We start from the raw sequence: 15,327 nt of genomic DNA on the forward strand, positions 1-15,327 counted from the left end.
TTAAATGATATTATTGCCATGGAGAATATATCCCTGTATTATAATAAAATATCAAGCAATAATCGACTGCTAAGTTTCTTTTCCACCAACAAAAAATAGCACCATACATGAGATAGTGAGAATCTACACTCGATAACACAATTGTGCAAGTAGAAATGTACAGTACTTTAGTAAGAGTACAGAGTATTGTTTACAATATGGAAATACCACCACTGTAATCAAAAGAGCGTCAATCTCTTACGAACAACTAAAAAAAGTATTGTCATAGATACATGGAAACAAACAGCCTTCTTTTCACCAGTATGTAGTAACTGAGGGCAGAGCATAGCTGTAAATTCATAGTAAAGCTCCTATAAAATGATAGACAACAGAAGTGCAGGAGTATTGAACAAAATTAAACTTTTTTATTATTATTATTTTTCTGGCTATTATAAAATGGGAAGTGAGGGAATGTAATAAAATGGAGCTGTGTTGTGCCATCAGTTTTTAATTAACCTTGGTTTCTGATTATTAAAAAAAAGGTTGATGCATGCTAATCTGTGGGCTGTGAGAGCAAGTGAGGTGGTTTTTTCAGTGCTCAGACATTCAAAAGAATTCCTTGTAGATTCATGTTTCCTTAGGTAGGACCCAGAACTTGGACCCAAACATCTTTTGAAGTCCAGGACCTAACATAGTGGGACAGGCCATGGGTCTAACTAGCCTAGTATCCTGTTCTGGACAGTGGCCAGTAGTAAATTATTAGTGAAAAACACAAGAATTAAAATCCTTCCTTTCCTATGCACCTTTCTAGGAGCGCACACTTTGCCTAGAGAGGGTGACAGACCAGCACCAGAAGGAAAAGTGACGCCTGCTATTTAAAAGCACCTTTGATTTCCATTAATAATAAATGTACATGCAATTGTCCAAGATAACAGAGAAGTCCGGTGAAAAATCCTTAAACAGCCCAATGTGAGTATTAATAATGCCAAAAAACGATCAGCAAGGGGGTGGCATCTCATCGGGCCGGGTCACTTCATGGGCAAATGTTGCCCGTTAAAAGAAAAAAAAGCAAACTCCAAACCAAGTGAAGGATGTAAAGGGACCCATCCCAGCCAAACTGCGGTGAGGTGGCTGGGGTGGTCGGGAGGCAGCAGGGACAGTCACAGCCCTGCGGTACAGGCAGGACTGGGTTACTGCAGGGTACAACCGCAGGCAAGGGGGGAAACTCCTACTGTGAATTACCAGTATAAACCAGGTCCTCTGGGCTCTGTCTGATCTCTCAGAACTTTCTCCGTAGCAGTTAATCTATCTATTAATTTGCTTAACTGAGCATCACCATAGTATTGCCTAAATCTTCCCTGTCACCCCTGCCAGCAACATTTTCCTTTGATCACTTGCTAAGTAGTTACACAACCTCTGTGTTTGGGCTACAGGGTGGGAATAAGAGAAGAAGGTGGTCTGATCCTGACTATAAAATGCTGAAAGAACATCCAGTATAACAAAAAGCAAGTTGGAATCATTTCCCTGATAGAGAAAATCATCTGGGGCATTGGAAAGCAGATCTGTTTGAGACAGGCACTTGAGAAAAAATTGTGTGCAAATGTGCCTTTGTGCACACAGGCCAGCCCTTGTGCGCACACGTGCTCACTTGCACTGCTAAGCACAGCTGGGAATGTGAAGCCCAGAGAGTATTAGTCTGTTGATGAATATTAGCTCCCTGTGCTTGAAAAACTTAGCCCTTAATAAGATGCTAATGAGTTAGTCCAGTGAGGTCCTGGATAGTGAAATGATCGTAACAAGGAAGAAGTTGCTCTAAAGATATGTTAGGTACTAAAAGTCTTTATCCTTCCTTGCATTGAAAAAAGAGACAACAGCAACAAAGACAACTTGAGGACAGGGGTGAGCTGCAATCCAGTCTGGCCCAGAGGCTAGGGGTAGTAGCTGGGCTTAGCTCTGCGCTCATCTCCAAAGAATAAAACAGTAACACGCAGTTCTAGAGCGAGTACAAAGCTGCAATTGATCCAAACAGCTCTGCTCGTATCATGAAGCGTGAGCTGTAACTTAACCGCTGCACAACTGACCTTGGACCCTGGCAAGGGAAATGATACATGGAGCAAGGTGTGATAGAGAGACATTGATCTGTAGGACTAATGGAGGGACAAACTCTGCCCTGGGTAGAGCTCCTGTTTCAAGTCTCGCATCTCAGAGGAGTTTGGTTTAAAGTGCAGAGACGTGGAAGAGAGGATCATATATGCAGCACTTGCCAAGTGCTCCGATAGCACCGATCTGATAGCACCAAACCTGATAGCACCACAAAAGTAAGGCAGGAAGCATTAAAATACAGTGAATAAAATCAAAACCCTTACTGAAGGCAATGGAAGTCATAGCCTCTTAGCCTTATGGCTTAAACAAGCTCAAGGTTATACCTTGAATGTCTTGTATCCCTGACTACTTTTGACCCAAAAGGCTAGATAACCTCAGGTGTATACAAGAGCCAAGAGACAGGAAACACCTGCTCTGCTCTCCTCTCCGTCCTTCACACAAAGGCTGTTCCAAACCCTGTTGCTGTACCAAACCCACCCAGTCTCACGGTCCTCTTAAAAAAAATATTCAGCCTCATTGTCTGATTGACTTCTAAAAACTAGGGATTAGGCCAAGCAATCCCTCAGTCAGCTCTACTGGATGAAACGATTTCTGGCTTCTCCCATCTCATGTAAAAGGTTCTTGCTTAAAAATAACTACCTACTGCTGTTAGTAAGCTTCCATTTCATTAAGTATAGAGAAAAATTAGGCTTCATAAAAGAAACTACATTATTCTGGAGAAAAAAAGACAGAGGACTGTTTTTCAAAATTAGAAAGAAGAGTAGTCCCTACTAGTTGCTTTAAAAAATATGACTCGGAATGTTGGATATAATTGGACTGAACTTTCTGCAGGAATTTCAGAGATGTCCATCCTCTGCTATCAGTTTTCACAAGCTTTTACAGCAAATCCTCTCTTTAAATTAAGCCTTTCATTTACGTGTGTTCCTCCAAGCCCACTCCACAGTGGGGTAACTGTTGGGAACTGGAAACATCAGATGAAAGCCAAGATTAAGAGATTAGGTAATGTCTCTACCTTTGCTGAATTATTTTGCCAGAGGCCCTCCTCCATGGAGGTATCCATAACCTTAGTCAATGTAATCACTTTGCAACTCTTGTCCTTTTCTTTAATGGTAGCAAGCCATCCAGTGGCTGGTGATTTAATATATTAAAGTAAAAAGCATTAATGAAAAACGTAAGGATGTCAAAATACGATCAAATGATTGGCTCCTTGAGATGACTCTTTCTGTTTGTTTTTTTAAGGTGGATGAGTAGATTACTTTGGTATCCAGTCTGTAGAATTAGTTTCAAGTCTTATTAGGTATGCTTTGGAATCCACCACATTGTAGCAACTCATGAAGTTCCAGTACTCAGACCTACTAGTCCATGATTTACATACAAATAGCTGTAATACCCTAAGAAGTAGCACAGGTTCATTAACTCTTCTGCTGCATCTTGTTTGCATAAAAGTCTCTGCAAGTCTGGCAACAGCGCTGATACCACCGCATGTCTTGGCACAGGTTCTTCTCCCGGATCACCCTGCAGTACACTGTCCACTGGTCGCCTGTGCACTTGTACGTGAGAGCAGCTTTGGACAAGAAAAGAAAGGAGAAACTAGCAGATTAGCCAGAGAACAGCATTGCAGGTGTGATCAAAATCACTGCAACTGAGGGAAGAAAGGGCCAGTCAGACATCTCCACCTTTTCATGCGTAGTAGAGGTTTCTCAACCTCAAGACTACCTCTGCTGAGAGGGTGGAGGCTGTTCTCTCTGGTAAGCTCTGAGCAGCATTGTTTACAAGCCAGCCTCTTGTACTGAAAAGCAATGGCAGGCACCGGTGAGGCTGTGTCAGCGTAGCTGATGGCTTAGTTTAGCTTCCTCTTACTGGTGATGATGTGTGAAATGTAAAGAAAGCAGCTTAGTTCTTGGAGCTGTGGCTGAACACATACGGCCGAAGTTTGGAAAAATGTATTTTTATCCCTTATAAACTGAGAAAATATGACATGGAAAATCATGGATTCCCACCATTTTGTATTAACAGAAGCATTCTTAACTAGAGCCATTTCTTAAATACAGTGTTAAGGTGTTTCGGGAAACAGATGGCTTATCACCATATTCTTGTCTCACCCAGGTACACAGGGGATGCAGGGAGGGTGAGGAGAAGGACAGTGACAGAAAATCAAAGGGTTCACAGAAAGAGGCTGGATGCTCTCTTGCCTCCCTGGGCGAATTAATTCATCAAACCACATTCTTGTGGCAGCAAATGAAAAGGAAAAAAATACAGCGATGCTCTCCTTGTTCAGGTCATATACTTTTCTTAGGGCACGGATGAATAAATTGTCGTACTTCACACTCAGCACGGTGAAAGCAGGGTGTGAAGGTGTTTGTGACAGAGGAAGGTATGCCTGCCAGCTCCCTCACCTCTGTGATCAATCAATCAATCAATCAATCAATCACCCACCATTTGTGTGCTCCTGTTGGTCTCTCAGGTCCATCCACTGCTGAGCGCTCCAGCTTGGGCAAAGTCTGAAGCAGGGATTGATGGATAAAGGAGGGCCCATCCACACTAGAACTTTAGTCTGGGGTTTGACTGGGGGGCCCTCTCCTAATTTCAGGCCCTCTCCTAATTTCATAATCCTCTGAAGCCCCACTTCTATCACACCGGGCACACTGGGACCCTGGGCTTCTTCTGCTCCTTCGCAGGTGGCATCTTCCCCCCAACACCCCTTACTCACCAAGTCTGGGCGAGGTAATTGTGTTGACATTTATCTTCTCGTTGCAGACCTCTTGGTGGCACTGCCTGTAGGCCGCTGGCTTGGACAGGACAGGGCACTCATTGCCGTGGCGCCCCGTGACTTTGTGCATACACTGGACCACACGTGACTGGAGGCCCTTCCCACAGGTTGAGGAGCACTGGAGGAGAGAAGGCACTGAGACATGGTCCAAGCAGAGTAACTTCAAATTCCCATACACACATACACCAGAAAAATCACTCTCACAGCTGAAGCGTGCAGCAGGCTGGCAGGTCACTATGGTGCCAAGGACTCAAGAACGGGGGCATCGTGTCAGCCAGGGACCCTGCATACAGCTGCAGCATTTGTCCATGATAATTTCACAGCTTCAGGGAGCACTGTGAGCAGAGGAACTGTCCTGGCACAGGGAAAGAAGCCTTTGTCTTTCTGTTTGGGCTTGCTCTGAGTCCACCTACACCAACCATCCCTGCGGATGCCCATGAGGTTCAAGCAGGCAGAGATGCAATTCCCTCCACCAGCCACAAAGAGGCAAAGCTGGAAAACGTATACTGCTTAATTATGGACGAGCAGCTTCCACCTCCCTCTCCATGACGGACCCAGTGGTACTGGCTGCCTTGGTTTAAAAGGTCTCTGCAAGACGTGAATGGTCTAACAAGGCTTCCTCCACAGACAAGATGACCACTGCCAGGCACTTATATAAGATAAAACCAAGGATTAGAGCAGAGGCAGGCAGCTCATACTGTATGCCCAGACCTCTAGAGAAGCTCTGTTCCAGTATACTGGAGAACACATCAGGTATTCAAGTGTTCACTCCCATCTATCCCTGCTAACTGTCTGGCATTTGTCTGTCCTCCTGGGAGCAAGTGCAAATTGTACACCACGCGTTTTGGCTTCTATTAGCCAGGAGGCCCAGTCTGTTTATACGGTCTCTTTGCTGTCATACAATTGGAGTCCCTACCTCTCTCTCTCTCTCTTCCTCTGGCCCAGTCACTTGTGATTTACAATGTCCTACTTGCACACTGTTCAATTTTAATAAAGCAAACATAATGAGCACAGTGAGGTACACCAGCTGGAGTTAATAAAAGAACCTTGTATTTAAAATAAAGAAACAACGGGTTGCAGGGCTTTGATAAGATTCTTATTTCTGCTAAAGCCACACACAAGCTGTGTGTGGGGAGAGGAGGAGGTGGGGAAAAACTCAGGAGATATAATTAGGACGATGTGAAATAGATCATGTTTTCTGACTTCTGCTGTTTCTGAACAGCGTCAGGGCAGTGGAGATCTCCCCCTGAAAACCACTACTGCCTCAGAGTGATACTTCTTAAAAACAGCATATCGAACATTGAAGAGGCTCAAAAGATGAGAACCATTGAGGTTGGACCAAAGTCCAAGTACAAAGGATCCGTGTGCGGTGTGGACGATCATAAGACCAGGACCCAGGGGCAGAAGAACTCATGGATGCACATAGGCCTCCACCTCTCCCTTCTATGGGGAAGAGCACAGCAAAGCTGTGGTCATTTTGTTCTGGAGGTATCACAAAATCCCCTGCTACTTCTCAAAGATCATTTGATGCAAGAAGCATAGCTTTGTTCTGGGCTGGAGCACAGGGAGCTTTTCCTTCCTGTGTGAATCACTGAATAGCCTGAACGGCCTCAGATCAACAGGGCCATGGAAAACAGAGCTGATGGGGTCCTGCTTCAGACAACTCCGTGCAGAAATACATTTGCACAATGTGAACTCTTTATATCTGCGTAGGAGTTTTAGGATGAGTGAAGCCTCTTGTCAAAAATAACAGACTCTTTATCTAATTTTCTTCTTTAGTCACTCACATTAATGACTTTATTAAACAGGTTTCTTGTGATTGGTGTACTCACAAAATTTGTATTTGCTTTTCTCTTAATTTCCCCCCTACATTCCACCTGCTCTTTATCCCTGTCCTTTCTCCCAGTGCCCTGCTCTAGGACTGAGCTTCTCCATTCTGCGCAGTCTCTGGCTCAGATTCCTTCTGGACTTTGCCATGAAGCCATCCTGGTGTGCAGTTTACACCTTTGTGTTTCCAGCTATGCAGCCCCCTCCAGGACCTGATTATTGTATTCTGAAGGTAGCAGTCATGCTATATTAGAATTTTTCATGTGTTCTGGAACTTCTTTTTTTTAAATCATTTTTTTTCCCTTTACATCCTTCTTATTTCAATTTGGGGTCAATTTTGTGTTCAGTTTTGGGCCCCTCACTACAAGAAGGACATTGAGGGTCTGGAGTGTGTCCAGAGAAGGGCAACAAGGCTGGTGAAGGGTCTGGAGAACAAGTCTTACAAGGAGCAGCTGAGGGAGCTGGGGCTGTTTACTCTGGAGAAGAGGAGGCTGAGGGGGGACCATATTGCTCTCTACAACTACCTGAAAGGAGATTGTAGTGAGGTAGGTGTTGGTCTCTTCTCCCAACTAATTAGCAATAGGATGAGAGGCAATGGCCTCAAGTTGCATCAGGGGAGGTATAGATTACGTATTAGTAAAAATATCTTTACTGAAAGAGTGGTCAGGCATTGGAACAGGCTGCCCAGGGAGGTGATGGAGTCCCCTTCCCTGGAGGTGTTCAAAAACCGTGTAGACGTGGCACTTCAGGATATGGTTTAGTAGACATGGTGATGTTGGGTTGCCAGTTGGACTTGATGATCTTAGAGGTCTTTTCCAACCTATGATTCTATGATTCAACACACTGGTTTGTGGCAGATTTTTTCCACTTAGATTTTCAGATGTTGACTTGACATCAAAATTTGGTCACTGTCTATTAATATCTCAACAATAGTTGTGATATTTAGGACTATGCTGAATGAGCCCTTCCCTTGCATGCCCTACAGTGAGCTATTCCAAAAGGCAATTGTTAAAGTCCCTCATTAAAACCCCCTTCATCTCTGGAGCTTCTGTGGTGAGATGTAGGCATTTCATTAGCCTTGGGTGCTCTTCCCCAGCACTGTGTGCTCCTCAGGGACTTCTGCCAGTCTGGAAGCCAGTCAGGCACAGCCATTACACTTGTATTCAAAGTTAACAATTTTTATCCTGATAAATGCAACTATTAGGCCCTTCCACTTCACCAGTCATATGCAACCTCTAATCCTCAGGATTTCAATGGCATTTTTAGTCTTCAGAGTGCTTTACTAATCTTAATCCTCACAAAACTCTTTGCAAGGACATTGAATTGTACATCCATTTTACGAACAGAATAGTTGTTACTAAACAGACACAAAATAACCCATTCAGGCCATGGGATTCCTTCATGTGATTCTAATATAGCGAGTCTGAAACCTCTGTCTCTGGCTTTTAGGTTCTCCCTGTTCTTATGAATGCTCCTAACGGGGTGGGGGTGGGGGATAAAAGGAAAGAAAGAAAAAAAGCTTTTTTTCTCATAAGGTGAAGAAGGTTTTCAGATACCAGTATACAAACACTCACCTACCTTTGTCTGTGTTCCTGTCTCTGCATTTGTTAACCAGCAAGGAGGGCAAGCAACGAAACTTTTTCCACAGACACTGCCAACTCCAATCCTTAGACAAATAACAGCAGAGTTTTTGCCCGAAGCAGTTTTATTCCTTCTCCTGGGAGACTGGGATCATCACCTATGCTATGCAATTAGTTTTTCACAGCCAGGAAGACAGATTTTAACATCTTTCTTGAACTCTTTTGGGCTTGGCAGCTAAAGGAAGGTTGGACATCTGGCTTATTTTAAGACGAAATTTTCAACTCTGTACTTGGACATTCTCTTTCCTAGGAATTTCAGTAGGAAATAGGAATAGATACAAAATACATACAAAGGGGGAATTGTTACTCATGCTGCACTATGAAGAAAGGACATCATTAAAAGAGGCATAAAAATCAAACTCCAGCTGAACAGCAAACTCCCATAAATACCTTCCCTCCTACCCTGGACAGCTAAATGCATTGCTACAGTCTCTCCATTCCCAGATGCTTAGGGAGCAAGTAAGCATATCCACAGAACAATTTTCAGGGGTCTCTGTGCCCTCTGATACAGGACTCTTGGGATTGGACACAGGTTATGAGGAGTCTGAGTAAGGAAAGATGCTGTGGCCTTCTTACGCAGTGAAACTTCCCGACAGCCAGCAGCTGCTGGAGAGAGCGTATGGCCTGTGGCAGAGTGCAGCCTCGGCTGCAAGGGCAAAAGTACTATTGCAGCCCAGCACCCGATCCAGCTTCTGTGTAGCTGGTACAGTTCCACTGTGCAGAACGCTGGGAGGCTCCAGTGCCGCACGGTGAAACTGCGCTGCGTATTTAAAATGCTATTGATGGACACCGGACTTTTTGGGCAAATACTGAGTTCTTACACTGCTATTAACAAACGTACTCTGATAATCGGAAAAGCCTTTACAAGCCTTGACGTAACTCAAGATACGCACATGTTTGGATGCCATGATGGAGTGAAGTGACCTTTGAATGAGGAGGACCGGTTTTGGAACCTGGTTCGGAGCTGCGTGGATCTCTGCCTGCCACCCAAGCAGCTACACAAGTACCAAGAGAAAACCCACCAGCAGCTTGCCTACTCTCAGAAGCTGGGGACTCAGACAAGTGGTCGAACAGAGATGCTGGTGTCAAACAAAGAAGTGGTTTTCTCTTTCCACCAGGCATTGCCAGTGATATCACTATCAGAAAAATGCACATGCAAAATTCATGTAGTTTAACCATAATGCACTGAACTGACAATACAGCCATTGTAAACTGGAAATCCACCCACATGCAAAGATCAAAAGATTGTTCAACACTGTAAAAAAGAGGGGGTTAATAAACAGTTACAAAAAGTTAACCTAATGAGAGCTCTTGTAACTCCCAGTTCAAACACTGCTTGAGAAGGCAAAAGCAATACAAAAATGCCTCCATTCACATTCTTTGGCAGTAACATGCAACCCAGTGGGGATATCCAGAAGGAAATAAACTCTGAAATTGTCAAGGCAGCAGCTGCATTCATCAGCTTAAAGAAGATTTACTCACTGAAAAACTCCAACCTTAAGACCAAGCTATGATTTTTCAACTGGAATGCTATTTCCACCTTAGGATACTGATACGAAAGCTTGAAATCTACCAAAGGTGCTGACAGATGTCTAATTGCTTTGAAAGAAAATGCCTCAGGAGAATATTAGGTATTAAAATAGAATGAATTTACAGTAAGTGCTGAGATATGTCAGGGACTTCATCAACTCCTGATCTACAAAAGAGAGCCAGAGAAAGAGAGAGGAATAAGAATGAATGAAGCCAGGGCAGGGCGGCCGTTGGGTGGCTGGAGGAACGCATTAAGAGAGATCAGTCCAAAGAAGCCCTGTGTTGAAGCTTAACGGGGACAGGAGAAGGTACAGATTTGTCACTACAGAGGACAGGCTGTGATCTGTTCAGGACCGAGTGGGACAACAAAGCATTGCTTATGCCTCAACTGAGGGCCACTGGCTAGGCAGTGACGCATTCAGACCATGTGTCACCTTTAAAAATGTCACTTCTCTAACTTCTAAGAGACTTGCTTTTTCCAGCAGAAGGTCATAGCATCCCTTCAGCCAATCCTGAACATACTCCAATATTCAGATGGCTGATCTGCTGGAGGGAGATATAGTTCAAGACGACTGTCATAACTAAGCTGCAGGCAAGATGTTTTTTTTCTTTATTCATCAGTCTGCAGTTATCTGATGTTTAAAGATACTGGTTTGTCCCCAGTTTGCTGAAAATTGCTGAAGCCAAGGATAACACTACGGGTAAAGCTCCAATACTCAGAGATAGTCATGCTTTACTGACTTCAGAGTTCAAGTATTTCAAGGCGTTAGGATAGGGTAGAGCGTTTTTTCCCCCCAGGGGTCTTATTTCTTGCCTCTGTGAAAGACAGAAAGAAAGCAAGAGAAGTTCCTGTTAATAACATTCTAACACAGCATCTGAGATGAATGACAAATGTCCTGTAGTTGCTCTGTTCCTGAGACCTTAATAGCATACATGTGTGTGCTCAGAAAGCCAGTGCTCCGCACACCTTAACATCAGGCTTTTTATGAATATCACTAATTTAAACTCTATAGTTCTAGCTGAAAAGCAGCATGCAATATGCTTTCGTAAACACCAGGTCAACTTTCACCATGGCACCATGCTAAAGAAAGAAATCGCTGTCTTTTCACTGATAAGATCTAATTAGCTCAAAGCAAACTGTAAGCTGTTTTTCAAGTTTCCTTGTCCTTTCTTTTCTTTCTTTTTTTTTCCCCCCCCTTCTTTTTAAACTCCAGATCTGTAAAGAGAACATATCTGGTCTTGCTTACAACAATTTTTCATTCGGAAACTTTTGTGAAATGACTGATCTGTTTAATTTAGCCAAGAAAAAATGCATACCCTTCTGACTCAGTATGGGAAGAAACAATAAATTATAGCAGAAAATGCTCGTGGTTGATATGACAGTATCTTAGAAGGAGAAGAGAGAAGCAATCTTTGCAAAATGCCTACAGCTGTGCTTTCAAACTGCATGACCCTAAGGAACAAGACCTGACCAGTATATCCAGCATGTCTCACCGCATAATTAAGCTTGACTTTGCTATTCTGAAAAGTTCCATTGTGTACAGAGAGTTCAGAGATTAAGAGCTGAATGCATGAATATTCTCGGTAGTGACAGTGCCTCTAAGTACTTGTACAATGCAGCCCAGGTGGATGCTAATGAGGAAATCTCATTTAATTCATTATACCAACCAGTCAGAGCAACTTTTCAGAAGCTTTCAAACTGGATTTCAAGAACAGGATCAAGCAGAGATGTGAAACGATACAGTACTGCTCGTAGGATGCCACATTCTAGCATGCCACCTATAGCGCCTGTGCAGTGGTTTGATCTGTGGCAGGTACAAAGTGGAAATACTCCATAGTTTATTCCACTCGAAAAACTGCAAGGAAATGATACTGACTCCTGTTGCAGATGTTAGCCTGAAACAATATCTTCGGAACTGAAGCTCCACTGAACATATATGTTAGTTATTCATCAGTTAATGAACAATGTTACCTAAATGCAATTTGTTAAAAAAAGTAATTAAACTAAGGATTCCATAAGGATTACTTAACTTCAGCAAGAGGCTGCTCATCTCTGTCATCTCAGTCCTGCCTGAGCATTCTCTAGACAGGGAACTACTCAGCTTTGAAACGCATGATGCTGAATGGACACTGCATTTCATCTCTTTGCACAGTCAAACAACGGATCACCAGCATGCTGATACTAATTGCTCTCTAAAGATATTGTGGAAAACTGTCACCTTCATGACTCAGTAGTCATTACAAATCTCAAAAGGCTATTGGAAAGACCGCGAAATTACAGCAGTGCCTGCTAGTTATACGTATTGTGTGCCATGAGGATTAAAGGGGCAAAAACTTCTTCAGATGAGTAGCACAAATTTTCAATGGTGAATTAGCTACTGTTCATATTTTTAAAGACATGATCCTAGACACTGTAAAATCTCAAAGTAAATCAGAGAAAATGAATGATGATCTTTGAATAGGCTTGTCTTTCATGCTTTCTTCTTTTTCACATTAAAAAAAGTGTAAAATAGTCATGATGGAATTCCATTTCTAATCCACTGATCTTGGTGGGAGGCTTTAATTCTCCATCAAAAAAAAATGCACTTAATGAACTAGGCTTTTAAATAAAAAATATCAAAAAAGAAAAGTTATTCTTCCAATTAACAGGATCACTGGAGGCTGTATTGGAACATGAGACAATAACACTGTGACAGAACATGCTCCACTTCAAACAAAACACTGATGAGTATGGTCTCTTTGCAGCATATTCTCCTTTACTATGGAATCATCAAAATAATTTGTACTGTGGATGTTCCCAGAAACTCCAGCAGAGACGAGCTGTGCAAATTGTGCAAACAAGGAGCAGTCTTTGCCTCAAAGGCATGAGCAGGACTTGGTTTCTGTAGCTTACAGTCCCCAGGGGAATGCTATGGCCAGCCAGCATCGCAGTCAGCATCTCTTCTCTTTCCATGCCTAGGTTTCCAACTACAGCTGCACTGACTGGGGCTGGCCATCAGCACAAGTCTAGATAGAGACTGAACCTTGGTTTAGTGCCATTATACAATATTTACACCTCTGACCACAGCTAAAGACATTTCACAGATGTGGGGATGGAGAATCAAAGGGCAGAAGGGGTGGGATTCATCTTACTGAACTAGCTCTGTTTAGGTTCTTTCTGCAGTCAGCAGACAGAGATCACCACTTCAAAGGGTGAAGGGTCCTGTTACTAAGGATAGGAGATAAAACTACTATCTGGAGCTTCCTGTCTTACAATGATTGTAAATGGAGCCTAACAACTACCTCAAACAAGGCACCTACCTGTCGGATGGCTAGGACTCAGCAATGCAAATTCAGTTAAGTGATGGACCCATGACGATACAGAAGTCTGTAGCTAATACGATCTGAACTCCTATGAACTTTCCTTTCTTTACTAAAATGCATATTTCCAGTGGAGGTATGAAAACTATATTTCTAAGTTTGTCCACAACTGAGTGATCAGTTCTACTTGGTGGCACAAGGCAGCAGAAGGGCCTTGGGCTGGGCTTTAAGCATCCCAACATGACAGATTGGTCAAATGGCAGCAGAACATGGAGATGTCTCCCCTCACATCTCCCCTTCTGAGGCTTTTACTTCAGTGATCCAAGTCTTCTCCTCAGAACCCTTATTCTGGATTCAGGATGGTTCATTTCTCTTTTACCTAGGTTTGTGGAACAAAATCATAAAAGGAACAGAGAAAACTCCAGCATGCACTGCACTGACAGTGAAGACAACAAAAAAATAACCATTAGCCTTGGAACTCTGTCATACGTAAACTTCATGTGCCAGAATTCTTCATTTTATGCTGAAATGCTTAACTCGCCGAAGTCATTGGGAGTTGGCCATTGATTTTGGTCAGTCAGTGATTTGGTCTATAGTATTATAAACAAAATTGACTTCACTGCAGCAGAAGAGAGGAGTGGTTTCTGCTTTGTAAAACAAACACTAGCTTTCTCTCACACAGCAATCTATTTTATTCCATGCATTTCCTCAATGGAGGTTAAACTAAAGGTGATGAGATTAGCTCATCACAACTCAAAAGCACACCATTCTACTTCAGAAATGCAGAGCAATGCCTTTCCATCTTCCTTTCTAAAGGGCTGCATGAAATTCTTACTAGGATACTGGCAAGAACTTTCCCAAACTGAGGAGTGTCTGTGACTGATCTAACCAATTTTGGGCCATTTGTTCTCCTCCCATGTAGCAAGGGGTAATTTGCGATTAGCTGCTGGCAGAAAAGGCTGTGGTTTGCACATCAGTGATCATGCGCCAGAGGAACAAACGATGGGGAACCACAACTAGCAGTACAACTTAGAGCAGTCCATAGGGCAGTAGTTAGGCTCAGGACACACTGATGCTCTGGCTTCTGGCCATGCCTAGGACCAGAGAAGCAGAGGGTTTGAATAACGAAGCATGGGTCCTCTCCTGTCAAACCCAGCTCTATTGCCTTCTGGAGAACAACTGATTTGCATCAGTGAGGCCTACAGACAATCTCCCAGCATCAGTTTCTAGCTGCAGTGCTGAATGCACACGAGCAGCCGTAAATCATGAAGCTGTTTGCCGAGACAAAGTGAGTAAGCGGCAGGAAAGGGTCTGTCAGCCGTGATGTGCGACTGCAATTTTAGGTGACCACCCCTCCCGTGGAGTTTTCTCCCAATTCAACAAGAAAAGTTATTTTCTGCAAGGTAGAAGATGAACTTAGTTACGATCTTTATGAAGAATTAACAAGTTGTCCACAGTTTATCATAAACAGATGGTGGGTCTAGCCATGAATTTGTAATGAATGTTAGAACAAAGGACAGTTTGCTTCTATATTTACAACAGTTTCGAATATACCTCTCAAACCACAGCTGTCTTTGATTTGCTCTTCTTATCATGTAACATGAATTAATGATTAAAAGTGAGGCTTATAGAGGATTTTGTTGATGTTCCCAAACATTTGGAACTCAGAAAACATGCCTTCCTGGCACTGGAAGATTGCAGCTTTTTTTTTTTTTTTAAAAAAAAAAACAACCAAAAAACAACCCCAACATGTTTTTTGGTGTACTGCAAGGCTAGGGGTTTTATCTCTTAGAGAATATGATCTACCGCAATCATGCCAAAACAATTAATTTGCAATTTCAAAATCCTTATTATCACCCACTATGACAAATGACTGCTGATCTTCAGTATGAAACACCTCAATGTCTGGCACAAACCCAGTATTTTTCTTATAGGAAATCAGATTTTTTTCCTTTCTATTGTTAATATTCTCCCGGTAAAAGAACCCATAGCCAGCACTTCCTAGGCTGAGCAAAATACTGTAAATAAATTGGCAGCTATTGATGTCCAGGGAGGGTAGGTGGCTACACATTATTTTTCAGATGTGCTTTATCACTACTGACACTATTTGGCAACAAGAATATATTTTAACTTCACATTTTGCCAAGCTGATTCTTACTAGCGCTTTCCATTTTCTGG

At 42.8% G+C, this 15,327-nt stretch overlaps 1 protein-coding gene across 1 annotated transcript in view; it reads right to left on the reverse strand.

The window, feature by feature from the left end:
- Nucleotides 1-3,261: 3,261 nt before the first annotated feature.
- The window catches only part of ADAMTS17 (ADAM metallopeptidase with thrombospondin type 1 motif 17), a 189,566-nt gene continuing 177,500 nt past the window's right edge, over nt 3,262-15,327 (reverse strand). The window contains exons 21-22 of the mRNA XM_075431771.1: nt 4,793-4,970; nt 3,262-3,646 (exon numbers count right to left, since the gene is read on the reverse strand). Of these exons, the coding sequence (XP_075287886.1) occupies nt 3,495-3,646; nt 4,793-4,970 (330 nt within the window). The 3' untranslated portion in view covers nt 3,262-3,494. The remainder of the gene's footprint in view (nt 3,647-4,792; nt 4,971-15,327) is intronic.

The sequence above is a fragment of the Opisthocomus hoazin genome, chromosome 10, assembly GCF_030867145.1.
Source record: "Opisthocomus hoazin isolate bOpiHoa1 chromosome 10, bOpiHoa1.hap1, whole genome shotgun sequence".
In the NCBI taxonomy this organism is placed as follows: Eukaryota; Metazoa; Chordata; class Aves; order Opisthocomiformes; family Opisthocomidae; genus Opisthocomus; species Opisthocomus hoazin.